The sequence below is a fragment of the Apium graveolens genome, chromosome 2 (genome assembly GCF_009905375.1).
Source record: "Apium graveolens cultivar Ventura chromosome 2, ASM990537v1, whole genome shotgun sequence".
In the NCBI taxonomy this organism is placed as follows: domain Eukaryota; kingdom Viridiplantae; phylum Streptophyta; class Magnoliopsida; order Apiales; family Apiaceae; genus Apium; species Apium graveolens.
This window is the reverse complement of record NC_133648.1, coordinates 130366988-130394599: the sequence shown is the minus strand read 5'-3', so window position 1 is coordinate 130394599 and position 27612 is coordinate 130366988. Positions and strand designations below refer to the sequence as shown.

Below are 27612 nucleotides of genomic sequence, written 5' to 3'. Positions count from 1 at the left end.
TGGTTTATGCCAAATTCTTTTCCTTTCAAAATTTATTGGATATTGCAATTCTGTTCATACTTTACATGACAGAGGTTTTCAGGAAATTGTATAAAGAAGATGTATATGTGGATATATATATATATATATCAGAACTTAATGAAGTATATCATGACTTCATTTCCTTTAATAAAATTTCAAAGATTTAATCTATTCAAATCTTGTCTTGTAGTCTCATCTATGTGATGAACTGTTGAAAACTCTTTATACTTTGAACAGTGGTAGTTCAAGTAGCTTTATAAATGATATAAGTATAGTGAAGTATTTGGTAACTTCATCCCTTGTTTTTACTTATATCTAGTAAGTAATTATCTTACACTTGATAAAAGATTCTAGTAAGTATCCATTTAGATACTTATATTATTGTTATCACTATATATTATCTTGCGAGCTGTAAGGCTCACTCTTGCTTTATTTCTTCATCACACAACAACAGTTAGGAAAGATGGCCAGACTCCAGCAGACCCAGCGCAAGCACGTGGGAAGCGTCCCGCGTCTTCCCGATGATGTTGTGGCTGCTATAGCTGCAGAGGTAGATCCATTGGTAGATCAGGCATTCTCTTTTGAGAATCAAATTATGTATAATTATAACTTGTGGCAGATAATGGCAATTAACTGTAAATTTATCAAGTAATCATTTTGAGTTGTAATAAATTTTAAATTGTGGATTCAAAGACTTGTACTTATTTAAATTTCATCTCTGAGACTATAACGGGTTGTGGTGTGTGTTAGTGTGGGGTCACAGCATAAGGTTATTATTATTAATTAAGTGAAGTGATATTGTGGAAAGAAAGACCGTGACGACCCGGATCCCCGACCCCGGATCTGGGGGGTGTTACAGAAATGGTATCAGAGCTAAGCGTTATAAACCTCAGAGATGATGTGACGTTAAGATAATAAGTTCACAAAGATAATAAGAACTCTTGCCAAGTTCATAGTCGGGCTACCTAACGTAGTACTGACAGTTAAAACCCTTATGGGAACCCTTATAAATATCGTAATAGGAGCGTAGTTCATTATCGTATATGGTAGCGGGACTCCGAACCCTGAGGTTGAGGAGCAACAGCGCGATGATGTTTTATTACTAATTGGAGATCGGATTGTGGATCCGATAGAGTGTCCTAATGCAGGACCGGATGATGTTGATATTGAGGATGTAGCGGTTGAGGATGTTGTCCTAGAAGGGATATTTGTTGAGGAGGATCCCATGGAGGATCCTGACAAGATTGGATAAAGGACCACTGATGAATTGATGACCATGGTTAGGTCGACTACCAGAGGTAGGATTGGTCGGTCACTACCGGAGGTTCGTTCAAGTTTGTAAAGATAGTAGCCCCTTTAACGCGGCTTACTCGTAAGACTGAGAAGTTCGAATGGACAGAGAAATGCGGGAACAGCTTTCAAGAACTGAAGCAGAGGTTGGTGATGGCCCCTATGCTGGCGTTGCCGGATGGAAAAGGAGATTTTGTGAAGTGTAGTGACGCTTTGCATAAGGAATTAGGGTGCTTCTTATATAGCACAGCAAGATAATCGCGTCTGCGTCAAGACAATTAAGGGAATTTAAAATTCGATATCCCCACCCATGAGCTTGGGCTCGTGGCAATAGTTTTGCCCTAAAGATGTGAGGCACTACTTGTATGGAGAGAAGTGCGAGATTTGCACAAGCCATAAGTGCTCTAGTGCATTTTCACGTAGAAAGAGCTCAACATGCGCCAGAGGAGGCGGTTAGAGCTAATCAAGAATATTGATTGGGAGATTCTTTATCATTCGGGGAAAGCCAATGTGGTGGCTTATGCCCTTAGTAAAAAAGAGAGACTCAAGATGATAATGTCTTTGGGAGAGTTTATAAGAGATTTTGGAAATAGTAGTGAAGGTAACCGGAGCCGGTACCGAAAAACTGTTTGAGATTGCAATACAGTCCGAATTATCGGAAAAGAACATATTGTGCCAGAAAGAGTGATGAATGAAGGCAGAGAGCCAACAAATAGATAAGAGGTTAATACTGAGAAATATGATAAGGGAATAATGAGGTATTCCTATAGAATTTGGATTCCAAATGTTCAAGAGCTTAAAGATGAGATCTTAGATGAAAGTCATAGTTCAAGGAATAAGATTAAGGGCAAACCCTGAATGTGATAGTCAGGGAGGATGCCATCAAGATAGAAGGAACCCATAACATAATGAAGTGGAAACTGAGGATTTTAACGTATAAGATAACCCCAAGTATGGGAAAAGGATGAAACATTTCATACTAATGAAACAGAAAGTCGAGTAAGGAAAGGAGACCCGAGACGGTACTCCTATACGACAATTTATGGACCTGTCTAGACAGAACTTAGACTATTATCCCCAACCACCACCTTGAGGAAACAATGCGATAGGAAATTCTTTCAGGACCTTTAAGTCTCTAAGCTCTCAGAGTTCCAAGGAACAGGTTGACCTAGTCGAGGCAAGAGCCTGGCTAAAGGAAATAGAGGAATCATTTGAGATTCTGAAGGGTTGACGAACCACAAAAGACTGTTTTGTCGCTTACCCTCCTAAGAAAGAGACCACCCGCTGGTGAAAGACCAAGGAAGGCACAGAGCAAGAGATTATAATAAACTGATTTAAGTTCAGTCAATTGTTTTCGGGAAAGTAATTCCCAAAGATAAGGAGATAGTGTAAAATCTTTAGAGCCAGAACAAAGGCAGACGAGTATGATGAATTATGAATCTAAGATGTAAAAGTTATCAAGATTCGTTCTGAAGACACGAATCCAGAATGACGGGATATTTGAAATCAATGCTTATGTTGTGTTGGTTCATGAAATAATGATAAGAGAAAGGAAAATAAAAAGAAATTGAAGTGGAAAGGAATATAACGGCAATAGAGTTTGAGGAATGATAAGGGAGTTGGGTATGAGGAAACCCTAAAGACTCATAGCAATAGAAATAGAAAAGTATGTAATCGTCAGGATGATGATGATCCACCATGAGTTAAAATTGATGGTTGAAGGCACAAGAGATACATATATTGTACCCCCTTTAAGTTGGGAGGATTCGAGGAAACCTTGAAATAGTTCGAAGGATAAACAATGAGACGCGGATAGACTGAGGAGACAAGGAAGTAAGAAATTAGGAAAAATTGGATGAAGGAAGTGACCTTCAAGAATGTGAAGTGTAAGACCGGTGGCTTGATACCCAAAAAGGGAGACGCCAGGTATGAGAGATATCCCAACATTGAGGTGACTGTCGAGATAAACAACAAAAGTAAATAAGGAATTATTAAGAAGAAGTTCACGTTGAACATGACCAATATCTTCCAGAACATCCATGTTATCATTACCAGATCAGGAAAGAAAAGCGGATGACCATTGTTATCTTTTGGAGGCCATGTGGATTGACCTCAATTTGAATAAGGATGCTATTATGAAGTTAGGTATAGACTATCGAGGTGGGAATGATGAATAAGATAATCTATCAAGGATATATGACTTGATTTATCCGTGGAAGGATGCATGTACCTTTTAAAGGTGGAATTAAGGATAGAACATTGGTAACTTAAAACGAATCCTAGGGGAATGCATAAAGGTTGGCATGTCACCCTTAATAGGGACAGTATGAGTTTTAACAGTATGATTTGGAAAGGATTAAGGTAATAACGACCTTTAAGGATCGGTGGAGAAATTTTTCAGAAGTATATAGACAATGGTCCTAGTAATAGTAAATGGTATTTCGATATGCCCTGTATCTAGGGAATATAGGAGGAACGATTCAAGGATAACCTTAGAGGTTTTACAAGGAGAAAGGTAATATTCAAAATTTCTCAAGAATAGAAATGTTGATAAAGGAAATGTGTCGTAATTTTAATGATGCCAAGTGGGGCATGTGTTACACCACGAGAAAGTATGGATCGAACCAGTAATGGTCGAAATTGTTCAAGGCAATTAGGACTTAAGATAAAAGATGTTCTAAGTATGATTGAGAGTCAGTCGTGACAGTGATTAACCTCTAAAGACTGAGGCAATAACTTATGGAAAAATGGTAAAAAAATTTTACTCATCAGATTTTAAGGAAAGCATTTTCACATAAGCTGTGATTGAAATAAGGTAGAAAATTTATTTGGAGGTGGTTAAAATGACATTGATTGTAAGGAAATTTTACTATCAGGAAAGGCCAAAGAGGTGGCCGACACTTTAAAGGTAAGAGGATAATTATTGGCGCTTGTGCCAAAGGAATACAGTGATGATGGTTAAAGCTATGCAGGTTGTATTATGGTTTGGAAGATTGACATTCCTTCTGATGACTGTGCAATACCCAACCGTAATAGTAGTTGGTAAAGGTTTAATTCGTGTAATCGCCATGAGCGGGCTATCTATCTCAGAAGGTACTATCTTGAGAATAATCCAGGACAATATTTCAAAAAGGACTAGACGAACCTTTGAGTAAGTCTTCTATTTAAGGCATATGATTTAGAATGGTATTAACCTGCTATCGTTGCTTTGATTGAAACTCTTCTGCAATTTTATTTGCTTCATGTCATGTATGTATGTCAGAATCAGGAGTGTTCTTCATGAATCATGAATGGTGATTATGTTACCTCCTTAGAAGGATTTGATACGATATGTATGGACTCCGTATGGTTAGCTATTAAGACTTCATGGAAAACGAATGACGACAGTAGGTCAGTGGTGGACCATAGTAATGCAGTAATGATTCTGCGAGTAATGAGCTGATTACAACCGTGAGAGTTGTATTGGAATGAGTGTTGAGATTGAGTACCACTAATCGGGTCGTGGTAGTGTATAAGTTATCATTGACAGACTAATTAAGTAGAGTATCTACCTAGTGAATAATTATTCTTTCTTATCAATAGAGAGTCGTATTATTATACGAGGAAGGTGGCGGTGCAAGCATAGAATTCTAGTAACGATGATGTATAGAATGAGATCCCAGATTCGATTTTCGATGTCGAGGGAGTTTCAAAGGTGATTGTGTATAAGCTCGAGGAAGAGTGTGGGTCCATAGAATGATGGACGGGATAGCGAAAATATTTAGGCATGGGAAATACGATGCTATAATGCTTAATGTTGATTTATATACGTATATGATTTGTTCTCCTATGACAAACCTCTATAGTTCAGAGGTAGGTTCCAAGCCAGATATTTTGTGGCAGTATACTTTTTTTCTCATATATACAATTCTCTTCAATTCGTTCTTTTCTCTTCTTTTCATTTCATGTAAGCTGAGAAGAACAACCCTTCCAGAAAAGGGAGGTATTGCCGAATGACTATCTATCTGTGTGATAGAAGCCTAGTAGGATACCATCTATTGTTTAATTGCTTGTCAAGTACTAAAGGCTGGCCACCTTCTGTACTAACTATGCGATATAACAAGTGTTCATGATCATAGTGATCTCTCAATAAATTCTTTTACTTCTATATGAAGGATTAAGCTTTCGAAGATAGAAGCAGCTGAAAAAGGATAATAAAAGTGGTGGTAGTATGCGGAATGGAAACACATTCGTGATGCTAAGGTTGACGTGGTTATTAAAAGGTTATAGAACGCTAGCGAGCAAAAGTATAACCAGTATAATATTAGGAACGGAAGGTGATAGCGATTACGAACTGGAAAAGAATGGGTATTGAGAAGAAAAAGCTATAATGATTAGAAGCTATGATGAGAGTCTGTGTAATAGACTTGAAAGAATTTGGAATGATCACTTAACGCAGATTAAGTTATCTTACGATAATAGATCATATGTCAGTATTGAGGTATCGCCTTATGAGATCCTTGAGGGAAGACAATGTCGATCTCCCTTATGTTAGGATGAAGTTGTAGAGCACAAGATGCTCGGACCCGCAGTAGTCCAAAGGACCAGGGATATAATAGATCTAATCAGAGGACGGCTGGTAGTAGCCCAAGATGGACATAAGAAGTATGTTGATTTGACATGAAAGGACAAAGAATAGGAAGTAGGGGACCTAGTGTTGTTAAAGGTATCCCCTTGGAAACCCTTGGAAAGGATTGATGAGATTCGGAAAGAAAGGAAAGCTAAGTCTACAATTTGTTGGACCCTTGGATATATTAAGACGTTTGGGAAATTAGCATATGAGCTAGCCCTACCCCCCCCCCCCGAACATGTAGCAAGTCATAACGTGTTTCACGTATCAATGTTAAGAAAGTATAATTCGGATGCCAGATAAATAGGGGCATAGGAGCGCATAGACATGCAACCAGACGTAACCTATATGGAGCAACCAGGAAGGGTGTAGATTAAGAAGGAACGAGTGCTTATGAGAAGGGTTATCAAACTAGTAAGAGTTTGATGGTAGAACCACAATGTGGGAAAATTGACTTGAGAGTAAGAAAGTGCAATACTAAGAAGGTATCCCTATTCATTTCTATCTGATTCCGGGACGGAATCCTTTTAAGGAGGGGAGACTGTAATAACCCCAATTTTTGGGAAATTTTTGAAACCCTTATGAATAGTGTTTTTTCTGAATGAGAAAACTTTTCATGCCACACTATGTAGGGGTTCTGATATGGATATTCTGAGATTTTATTAGTACTTTATATGGGATATAAGTGTATGTAAAGATCGTCGGAATCCAAATCTGAACACTTTGATTTTTCCCGGAAATCCACTAGATACGGAAAGAATTGAGAAAAAGGTAACAGGATAAAAAGGATTTAAATTAAAGGATAATAAGAGAGGATCATAAAAAGGAATATAATGTATTGAGATAGGTTAAGGGAACCTAAGTAATAAGATCCCGGGTATGATCCCTCAAACGATAAACGAAAACGAAAGTTAAGCGAACCGTATAACAGATCAGCGGTCATTAGGCAAACAATTAGGAAGTTAATCAAAGGGATTAGAGGGGATGATGTCATCCAACCAATAGAAAGAGGACAAAGGAGGGGTGATGACATCATAGCATGACACAAGCATGACATAGAAGGGAAGGAAGTGTGGTTGAATTATAACCACACAAATTCAAGGTTAATTAAGTCATTAACCAAAAACAACACAAAAATCAACCAACCAAGCAAACATTTCATTTTTTCACCAAACAAAACACAAACCCCCCCATTTTCTTCTTCATGCTCTCGGCCCATTTCTTAAAAATTGAAGATCCAAGCTCCACCACTTACTATTTAGCAAGGTAATTATCTAAGCTTCCCCATGGATAGTTACATACTTCCTATAAGTTTAAGCTCCTAATTCCAAGCTAATCTTTTCCTATAAATCATGGAAGAAGATGGTGAATAGTGTTTTTCAAGAAATAAAATTTGTGTTCTTGAAGTTTTGTTTAGATTAAGCTTGGATAAGGACTTTAAGGGTGATTCCAAGCCATTCTCTTGATTCTCCACTCTCCAAGGAAGGTATAAACTACAAACCCTAGCTTTACTTTTGAGTAATTAGGAATGAATATATTTGATATAGTATATGTGAAGCATGATGCTTGATTGTTTGAAGTTTGGTTGAGTTTGTAGAGATTAGTTGGTTTTGTGGTATTGTTGGAGTTGTAAATCTTGATAATTAGTTAAAGAACCTAAGTAAAGCTTTTAGTTCATGTGGGGAAATAGGTATAAATGGTTAATGTGGATTTGTTGGGGCTTTTATGATGTGGTTTGGATGGATGTTGGTTGTGTGTTTGATTTGAGGTTGAATTGTGGTTGGTTTTGAATGGTTTAAATTTGGGAAATCACGTAAACATAGCCATCGTAACGTCCGATTTTCTTTAGACTGTTTTTGTGCATAATATTAGGACCCGAGAACCCCCGCTAGATTATGACCATTGCTATGTTTAGATAGCTCATGTTACGAGCTTCGTTTTGATATGTAGTTCGTTCGATTCCGATGCACGGTTTAGGAGAAACGACCGTTTCAAGTAACGGCGTTTCGCGAACGAAACTTTTCCCCTCGCCTTACTTTGAAACATAGGTTAAAGACCAAAAAGGGTTAATTAATGTATGAAACATTTATGGTAAGTGTGCTAGGCAGTTAGTAAGACACTCGCGAAGGAATCGCCTTAAAACTCATAAAGGTTAAATTATTAAAAATGGTGGAGCCGAGGGTACCCGAGTGACTTAAGCGAGTCAGTAAGCGCAAAATAAGTGTAAGAGTCTAAGTTAGTTAAAGTATAGATTTACAAGTGACTTTGGTTTAATTCCAACTTACTTGTTGTTTATAGGTTACCAGACTCGTCCCGAGCCTTTTATCACCCCAAGTCGCTCAGGCTAGTTTTCTACCCGTTATAACTGTTGTTGTGATGTATATATGTATTTGCATTATCTTGCGATAGATGCATGTTGGTTAATTAGCAAATGTTGCAATATATTGAAGCATGCTGCTATGGTATATATATATATATGCATGCCTGTTTCGCATTCTTTCCATATATATCTGTTGATTCAGTTGATAATACCTATGCTAGAGGATAGCGGTAATTTGCATATACCCTTAGTATAGGGACCCAAAGGTGAAAATAATTTTCTAAAACCGGGAGTCGAGGATCCCGAGTAGATTTTGTATATATGGATATAAATATATATATATACTAATATATATATATATATATATATATGGTCATAGTTTTCAAAACTATTAATCGAATAAGGTTTATTCGATAATTTTAACTTTATTTTATTATTGAATATTATTTCGAATATTATTCGAAGGCGTATGACTCCTTTATATTAAATGAATATTATTTTGAATATTCATTCGAGGACTTATGACTCCTTTTATTTTATTATCTGAATATTATTTGAATATTCATTCGAGGAATTATGACTCCTTTTATTATATTATTGAATATTATTTGAATATTCATTCGAGGGCTTATGACTCAGCTTATATTATTTAATGAATATTATTTGAATATTCATTTGAGGATCTATGACTTCGATTATTTGCTGAGATATATTCTTTATTTTATTAAAGAATAAGGTGTCAATAATCAAACTTATTTTCGATTATTCAAATAAAGATAGTACTTTCATATAAGTATATCTTTGGTTATTTAATACTCGTTTCAAGTATAAGTTTTAATACTTCTACTTCAATTATTTTTATAAAGATTATTCTTTATGGGAATATTATTTAAATAATAATATTCAGTCATTTTCTAAATATTCCGGGGACTGATCTACTTCATTAGATCAGCTTTACTCCAAACACTCTATAAAGTGTTTTCGAGTCTTCAAAATGATTTTTAAAAGTTAGAGCGGGTCCCAAAACTCATTTTTATATTTAAGATCTTCCTTTTTAAGGGGATTTAAATACCCGCTCAAAACCTGAGGGATCCGGCTCTGTGGTGTATTTTATATTCGCAACACGGTTGTAGTTTTGGTAAATGAATTGATTACTTACCCAACGTTCGGGAAGTAAGTCCATCTATTGAGTCAGCATAAGCAACATGGGCTCAGTGAGCGTCTATATATATCAGAACTTAATGAAGTATATCATGACTTCATTTCCTTTAATAAAATTTCAAAGATTTAATCTATTCAAATCTTGTCTTGTAGTCTCATCTATGTGATGAACTGTTGAAAACTCTTTATACTTTGAACAGTGGTAGTTCAAGTAGCTTTATAAATGATATAAGTATAGTGAAGTATTTGGTAACTTCATCCCTTGTTTTTACTTATATCTTGTAAGTAATTATCTTACACTTGATAAAAGATTCTAGTAAGTATCCATTTAGATACTTATATTATTGTTATCACTATGTATTATCTTGCGAGCTGTAAGGCTCACTCTTGCTTTATTTCTTCATCACACAACAACAGTTAGGAAAGATGGCCAGACTCCAGCAGACCCAGCGCAAGCACGTGGGAAGCGTCCCGCGTCTTCCCGATGATGTTGTGGCTGCTATAGCTGCAGAGGTAGATCCATTGGTAGATCAGGCATTCTCTTTTGAGAATCAAATTATGTATAATTATAACTTGTGGCAGATAATGGCAATTAACTGTAAATTTATCAAGTAATCATTTTGAGTTGTAATAACTTTTAAATTGTGGATTCAAAGACTTGTACTTATTTAAATTTCATCTCTGAGACTATAACGGGTTGTGGTGTGTGTTAGTGTGGGGTCACAGCATAAGGTTATTATTATTAATTAAGTGAAGTGATATTGTGGAAAGAAAGACCGTGACGACCCGGATCCCCGACCCCGGATCTGGGGGGTGTTACAATAGACATGACATTCACTGGACCAAATAGATCAACATATAGTAGGTGATAAGGCTCAAGAATTGAAGATTCAGTCTTGCACTTGAATGAAGATTTTTTTTGTTTTGCCTTTTGACATGAATCACAAAGGCTACCAGGAGAAAATACTGATTTTGGCAATCCTCTCACAAGATCTTTCTTGACTAGTTCATTTATATTGTTGAAATTTAAATGAGAGAGTTTCTTGTGCCAATCCCAGCTTTCTTCAAATGATATTCTGCTTAACAGACAGATTGCAGAACCATCAGAACTTGTTGAAAGCTTGGCTTCATAAATGTTACCATGCATGTATCCTTTCAGAACAACTTTGCCTGTAGATTTGCTTACAACTTCACAGTGTTCTTCAAAGAAATCCACATGATAACCTCTGTTACAGATTTGACTAACACTCAGCAGATTGTGCTTAAGTCCTGAGACTAGAGCTACTTTTTCAATGATGACATTCCTAAGATTGATATTTCCATATCCCAGAGTTTTTCCCATGTTGCCATCTCCATAAGAAACTCCCGGGCCAGCTTTCTCCACAAACTCCGATAGCAGGGCTTTATTTCCAGTCATATGTCCTGAACATCCACTGTCCAGAACTAGGATGTTTTTCCTGTTGCCCTGCAATCACAAAGACCACTAATGATTAGTTTTAAGGACCCAGACTTGCTTGGATCCTTTGGCCTTATGAAGTTTGTTAACATTTGCAGCGGATTTAACATCAGAGTTTATGTTAACATTTTTCTTATCAGAATTTACAGTATCAGACTTTGCATCAGAACTTACACTAGAAGGAATAATGCTAACTTTCTTCAAAGAAGGTTTTATTTGATAATAATCATAGTACAAACTATGATATTCCTTATAAGTATAAATGGAATGCCATAAACTACCACAAAGAAAACAAGGATTTTGTGGTTTAAACCTAACAGACTGACTCTTAACTCCTGATTTAGGAGGTAGAGAATTTATATCCCTATTCTTCCTGCAAAAAGAAGCAAGATGGTTAGTGTTTCCACAGTTATTGCAATTTTTTCTGGGAGCATTTAGAACAGACTTATAATTATTGCTTTTATTCACACCTTCCTTTCCATTCCAATTTTTCCTAGGTGGCTTTACCTTGTTTATATTCTTAATCTCTTTCAGCTTATACTTAAGCTGCTTCCTTGTCATTAAGCCTATGTTAACTTCAGCTGGTTTATCCTGTTTTAACTTATCAGAAGTTGACTCTGTCTTAACTTTTGTCTCAATATCTTTAATATTTTCAGAATCAGACTTTACAATTTTAGCTACAAACTTAACAGGATTTACCTTTGGCTTATTAGTCAGTTTAACAATAATTGGATTAATTTGTTTAGTTCCTGTTTCACTTTTATCATCTCCATAACCTAAGCCTTCTTTCCAGTTTCCACTACTCAACAAATTCTGATTTGTTCTGCCAGAGTTAGTCCAAGTCCTGATAATCTCTCTTTCCTTTTCTAACTCAGTTTTTAGAGATTGATTCAATTTTAACACTTCATCTCTAACATAAAAGGCATCATCTCTTTCTTTTGGAGTTTGATGGAACATAACTAACTCTTTTTCTAAATAGTCATTCCTTTTCTTAAAAGCCAGATTTTCAGAAGTTAACCTATCACATGTTAAAGTCTGATCTCTATAGATAATGAATATGGTTTTAAGATAAGATCTCAACTCAGTAATATCATCAGTATGAAAAGCATAAGTTGTTTGAGGTACCTTTAACTCAGCAGCTTCAGAACTGCTATCAGCATTTGCCATCAAAGCATAGTTCACCTCATATTCAGAATCTGAAATGTCTGTCCAACTTTTCTTCTTTGTGACAAGTGCCTTGCCTTTGTCACCTTTTCCTTTCTTGCAATCAGGAGATATATGGCCTTTCTCACCACAATTGTAGCATTTAACATTTGAGTAATCTCCTCTGTCAGACTTTCCTGCTTTGCCTTCAGATTTTCTGAATCCCTTCTTATCAGAACTTCCACTTTTCCTGGAAAACTTATTTCCCCTTCTGAATTTCCTGTAGGCTATCTTTGTAATACCCTTCACCATAAGAGCAGACAATTTCATCATCTCTTCATCAGCATCCATCTCAGATAGACTTTCAGTTTCTGAATACTCATCACTATCAGAACTTGATGACTCGGTATCAGACTTTGTGATGAGAGCCTTTCCTTTGCCTTTCTTTGAGACAGCCACTTTGGGGGATTCCTCCTCAGCCTTAAGAACAACTGTTCTTGACTTTCTCCCATGTCTCTTGCTTCTTTGATCCATCTCAAGTTCATGAGTTTTGAGCATACCATAAATTTCATCAAGAGTAGTTTCATCAAGAGCATAGTTGTCTCTTATAGTAGTTGCCTTCAAATCCCAACTTTCGGGAAGAGCTAAAAGGAATTTAAGGTTAGTATCTTCAAGATCATATTCCTTATCCACCAATGACAAGAGTTTGACAAATATGTCATATAAACCAGTTAATGACTCATCAGGTTTTGAGTCAAAGTGCTCATACTCTTGAGTGAGTATAGTCCTTCTGTTCTTCTTAATTGCATCAGTTCCCTGGCATCTTGTCTCCAAGGCATCCCATATCTCCTTTACAGTCTTGCAGTTAATTATCCTGTTTGACATGACATTATCAATGACACTATGCATCAAATGCCTTACCTTTGCATCCTTGGAAATAGATGAGATATCTTCAGCTGTATATTCACTTTTCTCCTTTAGTACATTCATTGTTGGCTGGTTTGCAACTACAAGAGAGAGCTTGGTTGGCTTATGTGGTCCTTCATTAATTCTGTCAAGGTATTCTGGATCTGTAGCTTCCAGAAACATAGTCATCCTCACTTTCCATATGGGATACTCATAAGGTTTCACTATGGGAACCCGAATAGTCTCATATCGACTAAAGATTTTAGTCTTTGGAGTTTCTTCAGTTTTGGTGGGCTTGGTTGGAGTTTGTTCCTTTTCAGACATGATTGTTTTTGGATCTTTACTGTATATGTGTTAACAGATAGGCTCTGATGCCACTTGTTAGGTCACACACACTGTAGAAGGGGGTTGAATACAGTGTATACTACAATCAAATCAAATTAAGAATACAAGTATGAAACACATAATAATCTTATTAATAAAATAGTATTACAATGGAACCGTTCTCTCTCAGTGATGAACAAATATCACAAGAGCTGCTAGGGTTACAATGAATAATATTCTCGATTATGATAACACATATAGTGTAAACCCTATGATGTGTTTATATAGACACAGTTACAAGATAATCTTCTAATCGATATCGAATATGATTCTGCATCCTAAAATATATCAACTAGTTATCTTTTCCTCCAAGTCTTCCATTCTTCATAGAATTCTTCTTCATGCATATCTCTTCTTATTTTAGTCTTGATCTTCTTTCCTTTCAATCAGTCGCCTTCCTTATCTGAATGTCTTCTTAAGTCCTGATATTATCTCCTGATAAATATCTTCTGATATCTTAAGTTCTGATAACTTAAGTTTTGATATCTTAAGTTCTGACTTCAGTATAAGTACTGATTTCCAGTTAAGTCCTGATTTGTCCTGTTAGTCAAGATCTGAAAACTAAACACAAATCATTATTAAACATGACATCACAAATATATCTAACAAAAATAGTGGGAGATATATATTGTGAATATATATGAATAATTACTTGAACATAATTTAATGATCATCTGTAGACTAAGTCATTTTTATGCACTTTAATATTGTAGATATCAAATGACAAATAATTTCTCTATGTAATAGTCCTTGAGAAGGACAAGATGACAAGAAATAATTTCCTCAATTGACATGGGAACTTGAGGATTGTCCTCAGGTTCAAGGATGTCACTCAAACCACTCCCTTATTTCTTCTAGCTGAGAATAAAACATGTGCTCAACAAAATGCTTACCAGAAGCAAATTGATTATGCAACTGATGTTTCATATCTCATGATTGTAATTATGAGTGCTGAGCTTTAGAAGCAACAAGAGTATAATGATACTTATGATATGATTGAGCATCTTCAAAGGATGTTTGAAGAATAGACTCGTCAGAAAGATTTGACAATAATAAGACACCATACTTTTGCATTAATGGGAGAATGATATCCGGTTGGACCATATGTTCTAAAGATGATAGGTATATGTACCTTGATATTTTTGGGTTTCAAGAATGGTCTAGAGACTCAGCTTGATTTGATCAAACAATCTTTGAACAACTTCTATTCTCGGTTTGTTAAGAACAAAAGGAATGAGATATACAGAACACTCACTGAGTTGTTAGGCATGTTTTGAACTGCTGAAAATAACACGGTAAATGCATGAATTACGTCTATATTGATGGTGTTCACATGGAATGAAAATGGGAAAGGAAAGTGGGCAGGAAAGGTGAAGATTTGATCTTATTCGGTGCCAAACCAAAGTCCAATCCCAAAGGGCTTTTGAAGCCTGATAGTGGTGTTGCTAAAAGAGATGATTGTCACTTCTGTAGAAATAACTGGATGATTGGAAGTTAAATGGTCGAGCTTGTTTGGAAGATCTAAAGAAGAAGACTAGCAATGGTCAAGCTTCAGGTATCGGGTTAGAATTGTAGCAAAAATTGTTTCTCTAGTTGAAGCAACTCGATACCTAATTTTTCCCATAAGGCGAGATTGAGAACTTGATAAATTGTTATTACGTGTCTGCCTTTAACGGATATATTAAACCAATTTCTTGTCAGGACAAGAAAGGATTTCATTTTAATTGAATAAACAATAGTTGTTTATTCTATTTTAATGATAAGGCTTATAATATTGCACAATTAGTTAACAATTTATATGTTCTAAGATGACTCAAATCAAATATTACCTCTAGCATTGTAGTTAAGCCATATTAATGAGAAACACATTTCTGAGTTACATATAGATGGATACTTGGATAAGTTTGATTTTGAATCATACGGAAGATGGAACTTTGTCTCATTGGTAAAATGACTAAAGCTTCTTTTACGTGATCAGGTGAAAGGGTCACCGCATGATTAGGACTTATACATAATGATGTATGTGGTTGAATGTGTATGATGGCAAGGGGTGGCTTTTACTACTTCATAACATTTACTGTTGACTTCAGTAAGTATGGAAATGTATTTCTTATGAAGAACAACAAACAGAGGAAAGTATAAAAGTTCTACGATCAGATCGTGGAGGAGAATACTTAAACCTCAATTTCAAGAGTTTCTTGAAGGAGTGTGATATTGTATCACAACTTACTCCTTCTGAAATACCTCAATGGAATAGAGATTCTGAGAGGAGAAATCGTACCTTATTGGACATAGTACGATCGATGATGAGTCAAGCGGATCTTCCATTCGGTTTCTGGGGTTATGCTTTAGAAACAGCTGTATATACATGTAACCAAGTTCCGACTAAAGCGGTTCGAAAATACTCCGTATGAAATTTAGAGTGATAAATATCATAGCATGTCATTTATGAAAATTTGGGGACGTTAAGCGTTTGTAAAACGTTTAGCCTCTGACAAGTTTGGACCAAAATTAGATAGATGCTATTTTGTGGGATACCCGAGTGATACTAGGGTATAGTTTTTATAATCCTTCCGAGAACAAAGTGTTTGTTACTCGGGAGGCGTTATTTCTTGAGGGAGAACTAATTTCTAAGAAAATCAGTGGGAGGACAATACATCTCGATGGAGATCGAGAATCACATGATAACATTAAACCAGAGTTGGAATATGATTAGGATGTACATCAAAATGTTAAAAGTAATCATGTACAGGAAACACGGGTTATTCGTAGATCTAGTAGGATTCACCATGAGTCCGGGAGAAATTATGGATTTATTTTGACTTAAAATGGTAATGTGATGCTTACGGATAATGATAAAACCTCTCACCTACCAAGATGCTATGAATCGTCCAGACTCCGAGAGATGGCCGAAGGCCATGAAATCCGAGATGGAATCCATGTATCAAAATAAAGTATTGACTTTAGTTGATCCACTCGAAGGGGTAAAACCTATAGGGTGCAAGAAGAAAACTGATATGGATGGTAAAGTACAGACATATAAGGTGCGACTAGTGGCAAAAGGTTTCAAACAAGTTCATGGTATAGACTATGATGAGATTTTTTCACCAGTTGCTATGGTCAAGTCCATCAGGATTTTGTTAGCAATAGTTGCTTACTTTGACTATGAGATTTGGCAAATGGATGTCAAAACTGCTTTCTTATATGGGAGCCTTGAAGAGGATGTATATATGATACAACCTGGGAGTTTTGTCGATACAAAGTTTGCTAAGATAGTTTGTAAGTTGCTTTTAATTATTTATAGATTGAAGCAAGCCTCAAGGAGAATGAATATTCATTTTGATAAAATGGTCAAAAAGTTTGGCTTTATTCAAAACGAAGATGAACCATGTGTTTGCAAGAAGGTTAGTGGGAGTTATGTGACATTTCTAGTATTATATGTAGATAACATATAACAGATATGGAATGACATACCTTCTCTATAGGCTGTTAAGACTTGGTTGAGAAATAATTTCTCGATGAAAGACTTAGGCGGTGCTACCTATATATTAGGGATCAAGATCTATAGAGATAGATTGAAGAGATTATTCGAACTTGTCAGATTACATACATTGATAAAGTATTACATCATTTTATGATGCAAGAGACAAAGAAAGGATATGTTTCGATGTCTCATGGGATAGTGATCTCAAAAGATAATGGCCCCCTAAATCATTAGATGATAATGGTCGTTTGAGAAAGTTCCTGATACGTCAGCAATTGGATCTATAATGTGTACAATGATATGTATTTATCCTGATGTTTCGTATGCTTTGAGCATGACGATCAGATACCAGTCTAATATAAGTGAGGGTCACTGGATAGTTTTCAAGAATATTCTTAAGTACTTAAAGAGGACTAAATATTTATTTTTGGTGTATGGAGAAGATAGGGAACCGGTTGTAAAGGGTTACACTGATACTAGTTTCTGAACCTAATTTTTGGACAGACAAGGATGATTACGAGTTTATGTATGTTTTGTATTTTGTCTAAATATAATTAATGTTAGCTTGAATAGTTCACAACAAGAACATTGATGATTATATGGAAGCCGAATATTTTGATATTTTTTTAAAACAGCCATGAAGACTGTTTAGGCATGTCCTTAGGCAATATCGCCTTATTAATGAGATTAATGATTAAGGAGATATAAATGTAAAGTGCATGGTAATGATAGTGTTGGAGACCCACTGACTAAGGTTTTGTCGCAGCAGAAGTATGATGGTCATACTAGTTCCATGAGTATTAGATACATGGGTGATTGGCTCGAGTGCAAGTGGGAGAATGTTAGTGTTTGTGTCCTAGAGACAACACTATGATGTTTTAGTTTAAGACATGAGGATTATTAATGTTTATGATGTTTTACTTTAAGACATTAGGTTTAGGGTGATGTTTATGTTCATATCGTTTCATTTCTAAAACTTACTAAAACTTTGAAATGATCTACCGGGCTAATTAAGGAGTTGGCAGGATTGAGAAAAAACTGAATTGAAACTAAAATTGGGGAAAATCGGAAAAAAACTGAAACAGAAACCGAAAAGTCAAAAAATCGAATCGATTTAAATGGTTGGGTTCCGGTTATAAGTCTCAACCGAACCGGTAAAAATTAACCGAACCGATTATATAGGGTGGCGATCCATGGAGTAGGGGTGCAGGCGGTACGGTTTTTTCTAAAACCGCAATTGATCAAATTTCTAAACAACATCCGCACCGAGTAATCTCAAAAATCGCATAAACCACCTCACGAAATGCGGTGCAGTGTGGTGCGGTTTGTGCTGTTTATTTATTCAAAAAAATTATATTTACATACAAATATAATAAAAAATTAGCTAATAAGAAAGCTAAAAATAATATGTTTTTGATTAAAATTAAAAATATGTCGGTCATTTAGAGAATTTACCAAAATAACTAACTTTTCTAAGTTTTTTGCGATTTTAACATTTTCTAATTTTTTTGCAAATATACCGAATCAACCAAAATTAACCAAAATCAACCAAATATGCAACAAGCTGAATAAAGTTTTTTGGTTGATTTGAGGTTGCATCTAGTTGCAGAAACCCGTCAAAAATTGCATGCAGTTGATTTCAGTTGCCAAAAAACTTATTTTTGCAAATTTTTTTGAAAAATAGTATTTTTGCAAATTAAAAAGTATGTCTCCAAATTTTTTAAAAAATACAGTATTTTTGCAAAAATATTTTTAGACTTGGGTATTTTTCAAAAAAAACCCTTTATAATATGTAAACTTGTATTTATAACACAAAATTATAGTAAACATGAAATGAATTTATAATATATATATATATTATAACTATGTTTATATATCTATGCAATTGTGGTGCGGTGCGGTTTGAACCGCAATATTAAAATGTCAAACTGTAAACCGCACCATAAAAAATTAAAAATCGCATTTTGCGATGCCGTGTGGTGCGAGCGGTTTGTGCGTTTTATGAGTTTTGCTCTCTTATATGGAGGTCCAACAGGAAATTATTATTTAAAAATATAAAATAAAAAATTTATTTCATTTTTTATCATATATAGTTACAAATTTTAATTATCAAATTAAAAATGAAGTTGCACAATTTTTTATTTAAAAAAAATTATTAAAATTTGATGAAATAATTTAATGGCCCGTTTGTGAAACTGGATTTTCATTTGAAATTCTGGATTTGATCAAAAAAGCTGTTTGGAAATTTGGATTTGGATTTTATTTGAATTTCAGGACATACAAATAATAGTATAAACATGAGAATTTAAAATGACAACTAAAATCCTATCGTTTGAAATCCCTCATTTGAAATGAAATGCAAGTTTCCGAACGTCCTCTAAACTAGTTTCGTAATAGATACACACTAAAATCATATTTATCCAAAATTATTTCACACTTTAAAATCAAATATTTTTTCAAATTTCAATTATTAAACTTTTTATTATATTTAAATATAATTATTATTTTACAATAACAAAGAATTTGATAAAATTTTATAATAAAATCAAGTTTTCTCTACGGTTCTTTATATAAGAGAATTTATGTGGTGAAGAAAGGTCATATATTATGTAGGTCTTTCTTCAAGAGAAAACCCTCTTATACAGAGAACCGTAGAGAACCTTTGATTCTGTTATAGAATTTTATCAAATTTGGTACTAATGTAGAATAATAATTATATTTAAATATAATAAAACGTTTAAAAATTGAATTTTGAAAAAAAAAGTGATTTTAAATTTAATTTTACTCTGGAATAATTTTGGGTAAGTGTGATTTTAATGTGATTCTACCACAGTTACGCTTTAAACTATTTCATCAGATTTTAATGATTTTTTAAATAAAAAATTGTGCAACTTCGTTTTTAATTTGGTAATTAAAATTTGTAACTATATATGATGAAAAGTGAAATAAATTATGTATTTATATTATTTAAATAATAGTTTTCTATGGATGTCTATCTAAGAGAACCCTTTATGGATTGCCACCCATATTATGATTACATGGAATAGATATAGTCAATATAAAATTTTAAAAAGTAATAAACATAGTAGAATATTTGAAGAATACGTAAACATCTCTTAATAGAAATTGGGCCTTGAAAGTGTGTATACAATTGGGCCAACCAAAGTCGGAAGTCCAAAAAATAGTCAGATCAAGAAATTTATTAGATTAAACACTGTTCCTTACTTCTTTGCGTTGAACTCCAATGTATTTGTTTTTTATTTTTTTGCGTTGAACTCCAATGTATTAATTCTTATTTTTATTATTATTTATGAGTGCCGCATCAATTTGTTTTAGTTGTATATGGCTTTTTATTTATTGGTTTTGCAAAGCGAATTAGAACTGAGCCGGAATTTTTGTAAATCGAATCCAAACTTTTATTTTAGAAGGAGCAGAACCGACTCATACTATTCCTGGACAGTGGCACAGGGCTGATTGTCAAACATTCTTTGCCATTCATTTCGACTTCTTTATCTTCTGGGCAGCCTATATGTTTTACTGATTTTGATGCCTATAATTCATGCAACGACACTGGTAAGTAAAAGTAATTTGGGTGCTGGTTTTTGTGTTGATAGTATTCTGTCGGAGCATTGGAACTTGATGGATATTGTATACAGATTTTCTCTACTGCTGTAACCCCATGAGCAGTCTATGCTCATACAAACTTGGCTCATGAGTGATTGTTCGATGAGCTAAATAAACTGATTCCATGCCCCGTACTTAAGATCAGACATCGGGGAATCGTATAAAATTCAGACAACAGTTTAGATAATATGTGATTTAGTTTTGTTCTTTAACATTCTTTAAACAACAGTACAGAAAAAGCGGCTCCATGGTCTTTATTTATCACTATGCCATGTTTGCGTTCATCGATTCCATTTACATGTATATAATGAATGATCACTGGCTTTGAAAATTGATTTGGTACTTGGCTTGTTTATTGTTATTGAAAATTCCATAGGTCTTGCCAGCCTCCCTTTTGTCCTCATCAAACAGCTCAAAAATGTAGGTCTCTATATACTTCTGAGGTCTTTTCGGAGTCCCTCGGTTGCACACGTGTTTAATCAAATTGTTGTTGTGAGTCGCAGCTATCTCGTTGTTTGTTGCAAAACCTCCTCCGACTGTTGGCCATCCTATTTCCGACGCGATGACATCCAGAGACGACGCACCAGCCTTCTCCAGTGCCCAGTACATACTATCGACCATGCTGTCGAAATGATTTGTGTAGGCAAGTGGTCCGTCTTGTACAAGAGGATTTCGACGCTGGAAAATAACGTATTGTAGACGGAGATCTTCTAAGGCTGTAGCACCTTTTCTTAAGTTCAGGGGAATGTCACCCTTATTGTGGAGATAGCTCTCGTAGGGGTGTAGGTTTACAAGCAAAGGTGCCTTGTTGTTTACCAAGAAACGAAGAACTGGATCGAAAAATTGTAGAAATTGTTCATTGAATACACCCTGTGATGGTGGGAAATTAGTTTCGCCACCTAGAACAGTGGATTGATCGACAGCGGTGGTTACTTGGATATGATTAAATTGTGCAGATGAAGAAAGGGAGTTTCGAATGTTTTGCATGGCCTGAAAGAGAAAAGGTGTGTATTCAGGAGTTCCAGTGAACTTGTACGGAGTAACTCCGTTACCAACAACTATGTACCTGAAGTTGACATCTTGATAGTTTTTGACATTTGCTTGAATCCATTGATCGGCGTTGCCTTGGCTGGAGGCCACCGACTGAAGCTCATTGTTTGGAACACCCAGCACAACTTCAATTCCCGTGTTTCTAAGAGCTTGCAGAGCATTATGGTCAGGGCCATAAAGTCTCATCCTTCTGATGCCAGAAGATTTCATAAGAGAAACAGCTTCTTGGGCGGACGGTTGATTGGTAGCAAATGTTCCATAACAGACACCTACTGGCTGTGGTCCGGCTTGCGGTCCACGTGATAGCGTGGCACCTAAAGTAGCATGCAAGAAAGCCAAAATTGTAAAAACTAGTAGCAACTTCGTGGAAGCCATAGTACTGGTGCTTGGAGAAATACTACAACTTGATTATATGATGGGGCTGAAGATTAGAAATGGAGTCTCTATTTATAGCAAAAAAAGATGATCGATTTGGCTGGAGATAAGGTCGAGATCATTTGCAAGTTTGTTGGTATTAGGCATGCATACAAATTCGTGGCAAAATGGAAAACATGTACATGAGTATACTGTGATGTGTATGAACTACCTGGCTTGCCTTAATGCAGGATAAGAACAATGAAAATGGGTAGCAGTATTTATTGCCTGATGAGAGATCACTTCAATCAAAAGATCTACAGTCCTAGGCAACCGAAATAACTTAGTTTCTAAAAAATGTGAAGTTTGAAGTTATAAGAATTTGATATTAGATTGCGGAGGATCAAGTTTTTATGAACCGGTTGTTAGTTGTTAGTAGTTTCCGGTGCCCATAATTTGTAATATATGGGATAGGTAGCTCAAAAATGTCAGTCATATCGTCAATAAAATCAAGTTACTTCCATTCATTCAATCTTTACTGCCAGCGTTTCAGCCATTACCTGTGACAGGTCGATTTGTCTGTCACTATAGGTTCATCAGTTTTTTTTTGGGGGAGGAATCACTATATGAACAAAGGTTAAAATAATGAACAAATGGAACTTGATAACAATTGAATGATACTTGAATGACATCAATACAAAAATTTACGTCCTAACGGTTGAAAATAACCTGCAACTGGCATGAAGCACGAATCGTTATGCTATTATGCTGGTGAATAATTACGTTGTAACCTCCCACAAGTAGAAGCGCGACATTTTGTAAACGCACCACCAATAATCAGGGCATGGACAGTCACCAGAACTCATGGGCCTAGTGGGGAAAAAATGAATTAAAACCAAAATACAGTGAGATGATATTCCTATAATGTGATAATATTTTTGTGTTTACAATTATTTGTTGAATTCCTGTGTTCTTCCTCTCCATCCTGACGTGCTTTTTAGCTCTTGTACGATATACCAGGCTGCTAATCTTCTGGAAGATGCATTGCTCATACTTCCTAAGATGCACATTTTGTTCATCTCCGAAACAGTCAGTTAGCTAGTTGCTTCAGGTAGATATCCCTGTAATTTCTTTGTACAATTTTTCCAAATCATGCATTGTTGTCAAACTAAATTTCTAACTCAAATATCCTCTACTTATCGACGTCCCGATACACTTTTTTGTCCAACATCCAAATAAAGCTTTCTTCGCTCAAAGTACTTGCGTATCAGCCTTCTTTGAAACTTAAATTAAGCTCATAGAAAGCATCATTACGTGGAAACTACAATCGGATTACAGCATCAGGGCTGTTGAGATAAATAGAAAGAGTGGAAGTTATAACCAAGATATGTAGGTATCTTAAATACTTACAAATACTTAATACATAACCTTGGTATCTTAACTACTTACAAATACTTAATACATAACCTTGGTATCTTAACTACTTACAAATACTTGATTAATAACCTTTACGAATGTACAACATGCTAAATATAATGATATGAATGAAGAAACATCTTTATGCATAGCTAGAAACAAATAATAAAACAATTATAAAAATTATGTATACATTCCCGTAAAGTAAGAAACAACAAACATAGGGAGACAATCTGTTGAGTGCATTTTAACCAAGAAACCTTGCAACATCTCAAAGCAAGCAAACATAAAAATACATCTATAAATAAGAAAGCCAAAATTAAATTAATCAAAACATAATTGGTTCACTCCAAAACTAAGTTCTTAAGACAAGAAACTTCTCTTTTTCTTTTTGGTCGTGAAATGGCGAAAGGAAAAATGAAGAGGATGGCCGTTCTAGCTGGATGCAACTACCCAAACACCCCAAATGAGTTGCATGGATGCATCAACGATGTGTTAACCATGCAAAACACACTCATAACTCGGTTTAGATTTGATCCGACCGATATTGACCTCCTGACGGATGCTCCCGACTCCACAGTATTGCCAACAGGTGAAAATATAAAGAAGGCACTTGGTAGAATGATTGAAGAGGCATCATCTGGTGATATTCTCTTCTTCCTCTATATATAGTGGCCATGGCACGCGAATACCGTCGATCAAGTCTCACCATCCGTTATGGAAAGTTTAATTTGTAATTATATGCAGATCTGGACTTTCGGGAGCTCGTGAATAGGCTACCTGAGGGAGCAAGCTTCACAATAATTTCTGATTCCTGTCACAGCGGAGGACTCATTGACAAAGAAAAAGAGCAAATTGGACCTGATATTGTTCCTGAGAAACGCACATTGCACGTTGCACACAAGCCTAAAACCTTACCATTTGAAACGATTCTGCAGCAACTTTCTACCTTGACAAACATTAACACTTGGGATATAGGCACACATTTTCTAGAATCTTTCGGAGGCAATGCAAGCTTGAAGTCCCTTTCACCTAAAGAAGAGCAAGAATCGATGCATCCAGATGCAGGAATTTTGCTCAGCGGGTACCAATCGAATGAGACTTCCGCCGATATCTCTAGTTCGGGTGGAGGACAAAAAAAGGCATACGGAGCATTTAGTAATGCTATTCAGATGGTGCTGAAGGAGAATTTGGGTGCATTGAGTAATAAAGAGATTGTAATTTTGGCAAGGAATGTTTTGCTGGGGCAGCTTATAATAGGACAACACCCGTGTTTGTATTGCAGCGATGAAAATGTCAAAATGCTACAAAAGCCTTCTTGTGTCAGTCTCAGAAAAGCAGCTCAGATGCAATATGAATTGCATGTACTGAAATATTTACCGTGTCAAGTTGGTGATTTTGCATTGATTGGTATTGACTCCCTCGCTCCCGTCTCTACACTTTTCTTTTTGGATGTGTAATTTATTTTTATATATTTCAAAACTTAATTAAAATAGTAAAAATTGTATGATATAAAAATTATCTACACACCCACTTACATCCACTATTTTCTTCCACTATACTAACTTTATATATTAAATATTTATTGATATCATCACTTTAAACACTTTTCTTACTTTTTCCCACCACGTTTCATTTTTTCTTAACTTCCTCCATGCCTGATATGAAATAAAATAAACCAGGATTGCGTAATTAATATCGCATTAATTATATCATAATTGGGCTGACAGTAAAGCCCATTAAAAAGGGCCCAAAACCCTTGATAATTAATTAATAAGGGATAAATCAGCTGATTAATAAAGTCCAAATAAGGACACAATTCCTTAGAGATTGACCTCCAAGAAATCTCATAGGATAAGGAATCAGTTTCCTACTTTTTAGGACTCCACAGTCCATTCTAATTCTGAGATTTGTCCACTAAGTCTCCTAAACTAGTCCAATTCAAGGACTTCCATAAGGGGCATCACCCCATAAATCAGAACTACGTTTTTTGGCTTGATTCTCTAATTTTTTTGGCTTGATTTTCTAATTTACAGAGATACGTATGCATTTTGTAAGGACATAATTAAGATACGAAACACGAGAGCAGCTATTAAAGATCTTAAACTCTCGAACCTTAGTAATAAATACATCTTATCCATAACACTGCCCAAATGAAAATGAAAGGGAGTATTATTTATTATCATTTTTTATGGTTAAAATGTTGGAATACTTTGTCAACATGTTGCAAAAATAGTATGACATCATGCATATCCTGTTGTATTTTTTTTTCTTTTCCTGTCCAAAATGAAAAGAATTTTTTTTTCTAATTGTTCAAAAATCATCTATAAATTATAAAATTTATAAATTTTTTTTCTCAATAATTTTTTTTTTAAAAAAAATCAATCATTCGTATCCTTTACATATATTTATCCCAGGTGTACAAATTATAAGGATTTTTAGATTCAAAAACTCTCTTCCAACAAGAATCCTCAAATCCCTACCCATATTCCCTATAGGTTTTACGGGGGAGAAAATCAAACCCCTTATTTAGGGGACAGGAAAACAATCCCCTATAAATTATAATGCTATATTATCATTGATTCCCAAAAATATAAATATATCTGCCCAACCTTTGCATTTCTAATCTATATTATTTAAAATCTTAAATAAATAATACTTTTAAAATTATAATTTATAAGTAAATGCAACACCATTGTAGTAAAACAATTTTTTGATTTCCTATCTTTAGGTAACAATTATTTTATTATATTTTACTAAGTAGTCAAAATCTCATTCACCAGGCCCAACACTGAAGGAGGACGAACTATTGCTTCTTTCATTTTTTACGCAAACAAATAAAATTAATCTATCACAGTAATACGTTTATGTTGTGAGTAATTACTTACCAGCCAGGTAGAGGTGCAAATGAATAGAACCGAGCCGAGTTCTGTCCGGGCTAAACTGAGTATATTTTTTTTAAAACGAGCCGAGTTTTAAAATCGAGCCGAAAAAAATGTTCACGATCGGCTCATTTATAAACGAGCCGAGCCGAGTCGAATACGAGTTTGCTCACGGACAACCGAGCCGAGTCGAGTTGTCCACTAATAGTATCGCATATATTTTTTAATCGACCAAACTTAAGGTATAATTTATAATTTTATAAGTTATATGAAGATCAAATACTAATTTCATCTTACAATTGTATACGCACACTCAAACTCTACACTTGTTTCTTAATTCATATAATTTTATCAATTTATTTCACAAGTCGAGTTTTAAGAACAAAATTATTTTTATTTTAAATTATTGAAACATTCATAACTTTATAAACGTAGATTACTTTTAAATTGTTGATGTTGATTGTCAAATATTTGGTAATTTTTGATATTTCAGTTAAATTGGTTTAGATTAGAAAAAACATATAAAATAAAATAAAGGAAGCAGACCCCTTTAACTGGTTGAAAATATAATTATTAAAAATTATCTTACGTTTTTTAAAAAATATTATAATGTTATAATTTATTTTAACAACTCAATATTTTAATTTATTCAAAATCATAATTTTGGTCAATTTTATCCTAGAATTCTCTAATAAAAGTGTGAGGTGAAATTTAGGTTTAAGTTTAATTAGAAATTATTTGTTAATGTAATCAAGCTCTAGTGATATGTATGAAATTAATTAAATTTCTTATTGTTAAAATATGTATTAAACTTTTATTAATTTAATCATTCACTTTGAAATTAGTATTAAATTTTAATTAAAAAATTTAAAATCTTTATACAAGTGATATATCTAAAATATTTATCCGAGCCGAGCCGAGTTACCGAGTTCGAGCCGAGTCCGAGCCAAGTCTGAGCTAAACGAGCTGAGTCCGAGCCGAATATACCAGAAACTTTGCTCGACTCGTTTAATTATCCGAGCTTATTTTTTTGTTCGCGATCAACTCGTTTAAGAAATGAGCCAAGCCGAGTTCACTTAAACGAGAATTTTGTTCACGAACGATTCTGTTCATTTGCAGCTCTACGGGTAGGTATCCCGGCAAGGTTAGATTAATAAATTAAGTATAGTATTATTTGTTTATTACTCCCTTGTTTCATTCATTTCTATACACTTTCCTTATTTGGATGTCACATTCAATTCTATAAATTTCAAACTAACAAAAAATAACAAGAATTTAATAATATAAAAATCAACTACATCCACTACTTTTTACACTAAACTCACTTTATACATTAAATATTGATTGCTCCCACCCTTTACTCAATTTTATACTTTTTTTAAATAAATTATAATTTTTATTTCTCTCTCATCCCACTATTTTTTCAAAACTAATATTATTTTAATGAATTTTTTATCTTTCATATCCAAATTATTTATATAAAAATAATTGGGACGGAAGTAGTGCCTAGTT

At 34.6% G+C, this 27612-nt stretch overlaps 1 protein-coding gene and 1 pseudogene across 1 annotated transcript; one reads left to right on the top strand and one right to left on the bottom strand.

The window, feature by feature from the left end:
* Window positions 1–20713: 20713 nt before the first annotated feature.
* LOC141693300 (glucan endo-1,3-beta-glucosidase, acidic-like) lies at window positions 20714–21823 on the bottom strand. Its single transcript, XM_074498361.1, has one exon. It carries the CDS (start codon window positions 21821–21823, stop codon window positions 20714–20716), a length of 1110 nt encoding a protein of 369 aa, XP_074354462.1.
* Window positions 21824–23573: 1750 nt separating this feature from the next.
* LOC141706080 (metacaspase-9-like) lies at window positions 23574–24724 on the top strand (annotated as a pseudogene).
* Window positions 24725–27612: the final 2888 nt, after the last annotated feature.